Source organism: Otolemur garnettii, unplaced genomic scaffold (genome assembly GCF_000181295.1).
Source record: "Otolemur garnettii isolate 467f Iridium unplaced genomic scaffold, OtoGar3 scaffold00023, whole genome shotgun sequence".
NCBI classification, from domain to species: domain Eukaryota; kingdom Metazoa; phylum Chordata; class Mammalia; order Primates; family Galagidae; genus Otolemur; species Otolemur garnettii.
This window is the reverse complement of record NW_003852418.1, coordinates 466,580-476,371: the sequence shown is the minus strand read 5'-3', so window position 1 is coordinate 476,371 and position 9,792 is coordinate 466,580. Positions and strand designations below refer to the sequence as shown.

General features: G+C 49.1%; 2 protein-coding genes across 4 annotated transcripts in view; one reads left to right on the top strand and one right to left on the bottom strand.

Annotated features, from left to right (window-relative positions):
* Positions 1-3,118, bottom strand: part of NNAT (neuronatin) — a 4,232-nt gene extending 1,114 nt beyond the window's left edge. The window contains exons 1-2 of one of the 3 annotated variants that reach the window (XM_012803900.1): positions 860-3,118; positions 149-229 (exon numbers count right to left, since the gene is read on the bottom strand). In XM_012803900.1, coding sequence (XP_012659354.1) covers positions 149-229; positions 860-1,207 — 429 coding nt within the window. In that variant the 5' untranslated portion in view covers positions 1,208-3,118. The remainder of the gene's footprint in view (positions 1-148; positions 230-859) is intronic. The other 2 variants (XM_023511905.1, XM_003787579.3) reach the window with 2 other exon arrangements.
* BLCAP (bladder cancer associated protein) overlaps positions 1-5,085 on the top strand; it is a 10,262-nt gene extending 5,177 nt beyond the window's left edge. The window contains exon 2 of the mRNA XM_003787580.1: positions 3,142-5,085. Within this exon, the coding sequence (XP_003787628.1) occupies positions 3,318-3,581 (264 nt within the window). The 5' untranslated portion in view covers positions 3,142-3,317 and the 3' untranslated portion in view covers positions 3,582-5,085. The remainder of the gene's footprint in view (positions 1-3,141) is intronic.
* Positions 5,086-9,792: the final 4,707 nt, after the last annotated feature.

Sequence of the window (9,792 nt, the reverse complement as noted above, 5' to 3'; positions counted from 1 at the left end):
GCCCCGCCTGCCCCGCCTGCCCGTCCAGCGTAGGCTGGAGAGGCGGGCGCAGGCACAGCTTGTCCACGAGTCAGGGCAGCTGGAGCTTTTCCAACTGTGCTGAGAGCTGCATGGCGACAAGCTGATTGGACCCACAACTTAGGTATACCTCACTTCTTGCAATGGGCTGTGTCCCTGGAGGATTTCGAAAAGCGAATCCTACCCAGTAAATGCAGCATTCCAGGAACACCTTGAAGGAAATAGCGATTCCTTTGGCAAAGGATTCCTTTAGCAGGGAATTCTTCCTGCAACGGGAGCTTTTAGGGTACATTCTTTTATGGGCAAAGCGCTTTCTTATTTATTTTTACACAAAGCGCTTTTGCTTCTATTTGATTTTGTTTTTCTATAAAGTGTTTTGGAAGCACTTTTTTTCCCTTCCAATTTTCCTACAAAGGGCTTTTTCCTCTAATTGTTTTCTTCAGAGTGTTTTTCTCTGTTTTTTTTTAAGTTAGCACCTTTGTCTAATTTTTTCTGCAATGAGCCTTTTATCTAATGCATCTTTCTGCCAAAAGCTTTTGTCTGATTTATTTTTCCTGCGATGCGCGTTTCTTTTTTTTCTGTGAATTACTTTTTCCTCTAATTCGTTGTGCAGTTTTTTGCGTAGTGATTTTTTTTCTGAGAAGTGCCTTTTTATAACTTATTTTTCGTCCCACCTCACAAGCATTTTATACGTATATGTATATTTTATAAGAAAATTGCCCCGCAATGCGCAATTTTTTAAGGCGGAAAATTTTTGCTCTGCGAGCTGTAAAGTCTGGTAACACAGAAGCGCCCCGCCTCCCTCCCGGGGTCAAGTCTGGGTGTAGCGGGTTTTTCTTACCGCGTAGTCGCTAAAAGCCTCGGTTGATCGTCCGCAGCGGTCGCCCGCCGCGCCCCGAGTCTTTGTTCCCAGCCGGGCACGGACGCACTGGGGAGGGTCTGCGCTAAGAGGACGGCGCAGGGAATGGGTGGGGGACACGCGGTGCCGGCAAAGTGGCACTTGGGCGGGCAAGGATCGCGGCAATCGGAATGGGAGGCGGCAATCGCGACGCGAGCTTGCGGGTTTGGGGGACACGCGCTGGGAATCATCTCCCACCCAGAACCCCAGCAAACTTACCTGCAGCAGTACACGGAAGATGTACCAGCCGATGATGAGCAACTCAGCTGAGGCTGCCGCCACTGCCGCCATGGTTCCGAGAGCGGTGGATGGATGGTGGACAGCGAGGGTTCGCCGAGGTCTGCTGGTCTCTCGGAGTCCGCTGTTGGGCGCACTGCCGCAGCTGCAGCGGCCGCGCCTTAAGTACCGGCCCGCCACCTAATTGCGCATGCGTGCTTGGGGGAGCTTCATGAGGAGGGGTGCGTGGGGGCTCTCCTCATTCGCCAGGAGAGGAAAAAAAATAATCCATCTGCTCTTTCCACACCGACCCCCGCCTCCTGAATTCCATCTTAGCCCCCTTCCAGAAGATTCCGCCGTGCTTTTGAATTTTCATGTAAAATGGAAGGGTACTGCCACTGAGTAGAGCATAGGGCAAGAGTACGGGATGCAAACCTCTTGGTGCCGTGCCCTTCTCTCTGAGCCTGCAAATTTGAGTCTAGTATTTGGTGCTCCCCCATACCCCACTTAGTCGCGGATGAAAAACCGAAGTTAGGGGTAATTAGCCCTGTAGATCAAAAAAGATGTCCCTTCCAGGAACCTTGGCATCACGGCGTGTGAGTTTTAAGCCCAGGTCTTATGCTTCATAAGAGTCCCTGAGCGCGTAATCCCCTACGATTCTTTGCATCCCGCTTCTTTCGGTAGCGAGATCGTGATCTGCGGACGAGGTGGCTACTGTAGGGAGCTGACCCAGGACCGTGCACTCTGAGCGCAAAAATGGTAGTCACCGAGGATCTACTCTGTGGGAGGGATGCAGGCAGGATAAGCACCCTTTGTGAACTTTATGGAGTAGTCGGAATGTGTCGGGATAGTTTTCTCCGGACCGGACGTTTCAATCTCTGTCTTCCGCTCCCTTCCCCCAGGCCCTGGTAGGTCTGCCTTAGCCAGAATGGTTCTTTGTACCCTGGGGCTGAGCAGCTGGAATACGGAGCCGGGTTTCCCTACAGCTACCGGAGGATTGTGACTACTCCAGCCCGGTTTCCAGGCGAGGCGGGTGAGCGCCCGTCTTGCCAGCCGCTCGCGGAGCACGGGTTTTCAGGCGGGAAGACCCAAACACAGTTTCTGAGCTGGGCCCCTGGCGTACTAGTGGCTCGCCAAGCACTTCACTTTAGCAAGCTGCCTGACATGGGCCAACTGGCATTTGCCCTTATGTGGCTAGAAAATTAATTTTGATTAAAAGCTCATGAAGGGCTGGTTCTATACAGTGCCAGCAGCAGATGGAAGTGTAATGATCCAAACGAGTTCAGTTTGGATGAAGTGGCATAGTGATTTTCTCTGCATTGACTTTTGAAGAAGTTGCTGGTTTTGGCAAAATGACGCCGGGTCACTTGAAAAATGCAAGGTTGGCCCAGGCTGCCATCTTAATACAAAGTATTTGGTGGTGCCGCCTCCACTTGCAGCTTCCCCAAGATCCTCTGCCTGTTAGCTACTGCTCCTCCTCCCCGCAGTGCACCGCTAACTCCTTTAACTCGCCAGTGGTTTGCCCGGGCGCCTATCGCCGGGAGAGATGCTAGATACAGAACCTTATCCTACCACGTGGGGGCATAGCGCAGAGCCCATGGCGGTCCTGCGGCAACCACAGGGCGGTATTGTGAGGTCTGGGCCCCTTGAGGATGGGCCGCAGCTCCAGGAGGCGATACATGATCTCTGCCGGGCAGGGCCCAGGCAAAGCCAGGCCACTGTGGGGACCGTGCCAGAGAGCTCTCTCCCCGAGGCCCTAGGAGAAGCCCAGGGAAGACATCCCAGGAGGCTTCCCGAATGGGTGACTTGGAGAGGAATGGAACTTCCATGGGTGGGCAGGGAGGAAAGGGCGTTCATATTTGCTGTTGTTAACCATGATCCATTTTCCCAAATAAGTATATATTCTGTTCCTGTTTTTCTTTTCTTTTTTTTTCTCTTTTTCTTTTTGTTTTTCTGTCTGTCTGTCTGTCCTTTGTGTGTTTGTCTGTTGTGTTGACTTTTCTCTTCAGGATCCCTGCTGCCTTGGTGATCCCAGGCTGACAGCCAGAGAGCACAGCGGCTCAGCTCCTGGAGAGTGAGGGTTGAAGAAAGCGAAGGGCAGCCACCTGCGCCCGCTGGCTCCAATTGGGTCGGTTCCTGCAGCGGTGCCTGGCAGCCTTGGCGAAGGCCCTGCCCAGCAGAGATCATGTATTGCCTCCAGTGGCTGCTGCCTGTCCTCCTCATCCCCAAGCCCCTCAACCCCGCCCTGTGGTTTAGCCACTCCATGTTCATGGGCTTCTACCTGCTCAGCTTCCTCCTGGAGCGGAAACCTTGCACAATTTGTGCCTTGGTTTTCCTGGCAGCCCTGTTTCTCATCTGCTATAGCTGCTGGGGAAATTGTTTCCTGTACCACTGCTCCGATTCCCCGCTTCCCGAATCGGCGCATGACCCTGGTGTTGTGGGCACCTAACAGCCCTGTGCTCTGTTAGCTTTCGAAGGAAGCAGAAGACGGGAGGGGAGGCATTGACATAGGTCATAAAGCATTGGAGTTTCAAATCCCGCAACCCCGCGGGTGCCACATTCCTGATGGCGCCTTTTTGGCCTGTGATGTTTTATCCTTATAATGTGAATAATGGCACTGACCGGTGCTTTTATTGTAGAGTCCTGTAGTCATGGGTGATCTTGTGGTTGTGTGTGTTCTGTCCCCATCTTGGTCCTGGTTCGCAGGATGGCCACCCCCCTCACCTCATTACTGTGAGGAGACTGCACCCATCCTGGTCAACCACCCCAGAGTGACCTTGGCAGATAAAATGCCAGTCTCATTGTCACCTCTGTGACCCCTCCTTGTCCGTGTCTCCTTCCTTCCCAGAAAATTACTGACTCCTCAGTCCCTCTCCCAGTTTCCCTTCTCTTCTACCCCTTTCCTTTTTGAGGGGGCACCTGTCTAAGACAGGGCCCATTTTTGCACTTATCTCGAATTTGAAGAGATTGCTGACGCCCGAGAGCCTCGCTTTTTCATCCTTTCCTTGTTCAGCAGGCTAGACAGAAAAATGTCTTGACTGTTTGTTGTCCACAAATCTCCCAATATTTCCCCCACTTCATTTTTAAGAAAGGAAGCAACACGTAAATATTACTCTTTCACCTCGTGTCTGGGCTCCTGCTTGCTGGCCCAGCCCCACTTCCTTTGTCCTTCCTCCCGTCTTTATCAACTCTCCCGAGGAGGGGGGCCTCATTGTGTCTCCTGTGCATGCTCTGCAGGATTGAGATATGATGTGTTCACGTAGATCTAGCAGTCCCCAGCTGAGTGAGTGAGAAAGTATTTGTGTGTTTCATAACTGCCATGATCCCCTCGATAGGTGTTTGAATATTTTTTGATGTGCCCTCTGTGTGTGTGTATGTATACAAATACACGTATATATTCCTTTTAAAGAAGCTTTATCAAACGTATTCTGATTTTGAGGTTTAGCACTAGCTAGCTATATATAGTAGGTGCCGCTGCAGTTTTTATTTAGCATGGGGATTGCAGAGTGACCAGCACACTGGACTCCGAGGTGGTTCAGACAAGACAGAAGGGAGCAGCGATCATCGTCCTCCCACCAGGAGCTTCTCCGTTCCTGCGCATGTGGACTGTACATTATGAAGAATACACAGGAAGACTTTGTGACTGTCACTTGCTTCTTTCTTTTTCTGCGCTTCAGTAACAAGTGTTGGCGAATGAGACTTTCTCCTGGCCCTGCCCACTGGGGATCAGCATGCTTGTCCTTCCAGTCAGAACCATGCCTCTTTCTTGCCTGAGGGCAGAGGGAGGTGGGCCAGTCAGAGAACAGAACTGGAGGCAGTCCATCTAGGGAATGGGACTGCAAGGCTGTGAGGCCACACTTGTGAAACGTTTGGACTGCTGTTCTGGAGCTTTTGTTTCTGGTGTGTTCGTTGCACAGCTGTTTGAAATGTTTAATAAAGCTTTATAAACTTTACTGTGTGTCTTTATGTGGCTGCAGTCCATTTGGGTCCTGGTGTTGGATTTCTGAGTTAGGTGGGGGGCAGGGAGAAGCATGGAGGGGCTGAGTCCTTGGCGCCAGGGTACCTTAGCCCAAAAATTTGATCTGCTCACTGGAGAGCAGATGGTGGGGTTAGAGGAGGGGGGCCGGCCAGGCAGTGAACAGGGGGGAATCTGAAAGTTTTCAGAGATGAGACATTTGTGTTTCTCAGCTCCCATGGCTTCTTGCCTGAAATTGTTTCCCTCCATAGGAGATTTAAGTAACCGATCCCTTGACAAACAACTTAAGACAGCTGGAGCTCTATAATCATCAAGGATTTTTATGGTGCTGCTTTTGAAGTAAAAATAAAGTGAAACCCCTTATGACATTTCAAGTGGAAAAATAAATAAGACTGGCTGTCCAACCAGAAGACTTAAGGCAATGACTAGAAGTATAAGAGTGGTTTGATTCCATGTCTAGATGGCTCCCGTGGCCATGACTTTTGAGACAAAGAGGTCTAGCTTATCAGGCCCCTGTACTGGGCAGGCACCTCTGAATCTCTCTTCCTTTCCTCTAGTAAGCATAGTAAGAGCACTACTTGTTCAAGGCATGAGGCTCTTGTGAGGATTTATTGAGATAACAGTTGTGAAGGGTTTTGGTAATTTCATAGTTGATCCCCTGTTTTACCTACCTAGATTTTTTATTTATTGCTATGAAGTTGAGTGAAGTTTTCTCCTGCTTTTTTTAAAAAATCTCTCCATTGTAACATTATCCCTTTTTTCATTTCTAACTTTGCTTATTGATGGTTGCTTTTCTTGAGCAAAACTTGCCAAAGATTTGGCTATTTTAGAGGCATTTTGAAAGAATCGGACTTCTGTCAGTCATATCTGCTGGGTGTTTTTCCTATCTGATTCCTTTGTGCTTTTATCTCCGAATTCTTTTCTGGGTTTCCGGATTGATTTTGTGGTTCCGCAAAATCTTGACAAGCTGAGGAGTCATATACATGGAAAGGATGGTTTGTTCAACAAACATTGAGACCCTGTACTAGGCTTGCTGGGGATTTCAGGAGCAAGACCCAGGCCTGACTCTCCAGGAGCTCAAGCTTCTAGCCTAGTGGGAAGACTTAACAAAACAGACAATTGCAAATTCCAAAAACAAAACAAACAAATAAAAAAGGCTTTTGTGTTCCTACTCTCCTGTGGAGGCACCTGGATGATAAATGAAGCCAAGATTATTGCTTATTTTACTCTCCCTCAGAAAGCAGCTTTCTGTTTTAGGTCAAGAGGGCTTAGGAGTCACAAACAGGCCTCCCTCAGAAAGATTTGTGGCCCTTTCCAGCAGGGGTCCTGCACCCCCACCTTCAGGCCGCTGCCGAATCAGCATTCTGTAAGCCTGACAGGTACCCCACCCCCTGAACTGCCTTTCAGGAAAATGAAAAGTAGATAACACTTTGCTAAAAACGTAGGAACACCAAGCCTTAGAAACGCAGGCTCTGTGTTCCACTGGCCACTGTAGCTCCCAGTATCAAATGGTTGCTTATGTGGCACTTAGTCACCACAAGACCCTGGGAAGCCTAGGTCTGGGCTTCTTGAGGAACTGGTCTGTGCCCTGCTATGGGCCTCAGTTTCCTTATAGGTAAAATACATGTGGAGCAAACAGTTTTCCCAGCCCTAATATTCTGGGAGTTATTTTTCCCAGAATCTTAGAGTCCTCTTGGACCCACTTAAGAAAAGTCGCCAAGGCTCGGCGCCTGTGGCTCAAGCGGCTAAGGTGCCAGCCACATACACCTAAGGTGGCGGGTTGGAATCCCCAGCCCGGGCCCGCCAAACAACAATGATGGCTGCAACCAAAAAATGGCCAGGCGTTGTGGCGGGCGCCTGTAGTCCCAGCTACTTGGGAGGCTGAGGCAGGAGACTCGCTTGAGCCCAGGAGTTGGAGGTTGCTGTGAGCGTGATGCCATGGCACTCTACCCAGGGGAATAGCTTGAGGCTCCGTCTCAAAAAAAAAAAAAAAAAAAAAGGAAAGGTCGCCAAGCTCTGAGTAAATAGCTGCACAGCCTGAATGTGCTTTATGCTTAGTATACCCTGTGAGCCCAGATACTGCCTCTGCCAGGATGATTTCTTGGATTTCTTCCTTCTCCCTGGGGATCCACTGCCCAGATCACTTCACTCAGCCTTTTGTTGAATGCTATTGTTAGGTAGACTCATGGCCCAGGAGGGCTCTTCCTGCCTCCCAAAGGGGCCTGCAACATACATCTTTCCCCCAGTATTTGTCAGACTTCCATGCAAGGGGAGGCCTTGGGACAACACAGTGGATGAAGCAGATAGTCCCCTATGTTAATCAGTTCGATGAAAATATTTCAAATTGTATGTAAAAACAGCACACTGTACCCCATGATAGTATTAATGTACACAGCTATGATTTAATAATAATAATAATCATAAAGCAGATAGTCCCTGCTCATGGTAAAGGGGATGACAGTGAGTATCCCAAGGACACACAGCTAAGGACTGTGGCAGGTGCTAAAAGGGAGTCTAAGAAGACTGGGAGGGTTGACATTCAGCTGGAGGCCTGAAGGAAAAGAATACAAGTTTGAGCAGTGAAGTAATAAGATCTAATCAAGCATCTCTATGCTTACAGATAAGGAGACTGGGCTGAAATAAAATGAAGGACCACCAGTATCTGGCTGTCCTAGAATCAGAACCCAAAAAGGCTTTTTGGGATAAAGAGGTCTGTCTGTTTAAAGCCAGAGAACTATTGAGAGCTACTAAGGGGGTCAGGCTAAAATGCCGGTGTCAGATCCTAAAACTGAATCCTGAGTACTCTTCAGTTTTTAATGGACCGGGAACCATCACAAAGCTCTGATGGGAATGGCAGGTGAGCCAATCAGGACAGCATTTAAGGTGGGATTCTTTCAGCAGGCACAGGACAGCATTTGAGTGGCTAACGTAGCAGGGCTATAGAGAAAGCAGCTGCCCCATCTAGGTTACTGGGCAGGGGAAAAGTGCATCTAAGGAATGACCCTAGTAAGGAGGGCATGGCAGGAGATAGAGTGGGCTGGGGATGGAGGAGGCAATGAGAGGTGACAGAAGATAAACCAACTCCCTTCCAATAGCTATGAGAAAGGAGGCCAGGGAGGGGTTGTCTCCTATGTCCATTTGGTTGGCAGAGCCAGAACCCAGTCTTCTTTCACCCAGTACAAAACTCACTCCTCACCCTTCCAAAATATCACTGCTCTGAGAAGAGGAAAGAACCGAGATGTGCTCTTGTCAGCAGGCAATGGAAAATGATCCTGACTGAGTGTGCTTCTCTGTCTCAATCCAGCAACACCCCCCTTCCCAATGTCTTCCTGAAAGCCCCAGGAAGGCCTCTGTTTGATCCGCCAGGCTTCAGAGTCCAGGGAGAAAGAATGAAGTATGTCAGGAAAAACTCGAATTGTGCAGCAGGCTCCAGGTCAAGAAGAGAAACTCGCTAAGCCACAACTGAAGGCCTCCCTTTGGGATATTAGAAAGGGACACAAGTATTAGGTGGGGAATAGACTTTAAGAACCAAAGAACCTGGAGGCAAGGCTTCAGGGAGCCCCAGGACTTACACACTTCCTTTGTGACCCCACCTCCCTGAGCCTCAGTTTTCTCACTGTAAAATGGATACTATACCACCCACCATAGCATCTGCCTCAAGGCAAGACTCCACATATGTTATTTCTTCTGTTCTGTGGCCCCTACCACTCCTACCCACCTTGCTGGGCTCAGATCCTCCACTCTCCCACTCATTCATTCATGGGAGGAGCATTTGCCAGGCTCCTTGCCAAGCTCTGAGACGCTGGTGCAGAATAAGACCAGACCCTCCTAGAGGAACTCAGATCAGCAGAGGAGAGGGCACCAAGGCAGTCTTGGAGGCAGATAATTACGTTACCAGGTTGTTAGAGATTTAGAGGAGTTAGGAAGAGAGATTATTTGGGAGACCATATGTCAATACCTCAGTGTGAAGTTCATTAATTATTTTTCACGTTCTCTGAAAAGACAATATCCTGAAAAGGAAAACATTAAAACATAGGTTTTTCCTGGAACACCACAGCCCTGTGTGTGAGTCCCTGCTTGGTCACCAGCTTTCCCAGTGACCCTCATAGGTTCTCTGTCATAGAGAGTAATCCCTACGAGTCCAGCCTCCTCCCCATGAGGATCAGAACAGGGATAACTTGGAGAGTGCTGTGTCAGATATGGGTTGAACACGACCCTTCTAATCCTCTGAGTGGTTCTGGCCTCTCACCTCTTTTCCTAGGCAGCTTGTAGAGAGCTTGTACTTGGACAGCTTTCCACCTTATTCAAAGCCAAATCTCCCACCCCATATGGGTAGTGGCACCCCTCCAATAGAAACAAAAGCTGAAGCCCTGGCCTCACTCCCACCCCTTCCCATGTGACTTGCTCTTCTCTACTCACTGTCCTCTAGCCTCTGTTTCCCCATTTATAATCCAAAGAGGGGGCTGGACATTTTCAAAGCCATCTTCTGTGAAACATCAGTGAACTTGATCCTTGTTGCTCCATTCTTAGAGATGCTGGTTAAAAGTATGTTAAGACCATCAGATTGTGTTTAATCAGAGACTCTTTTGCATTGAGAATAAACTTTAAATCTCTTGGGTGTAGAATTGTCAAAGATCTTAGAGTCGAGACAGACAAGGAAGGGTCTATGAGGGAGAAGACAGAC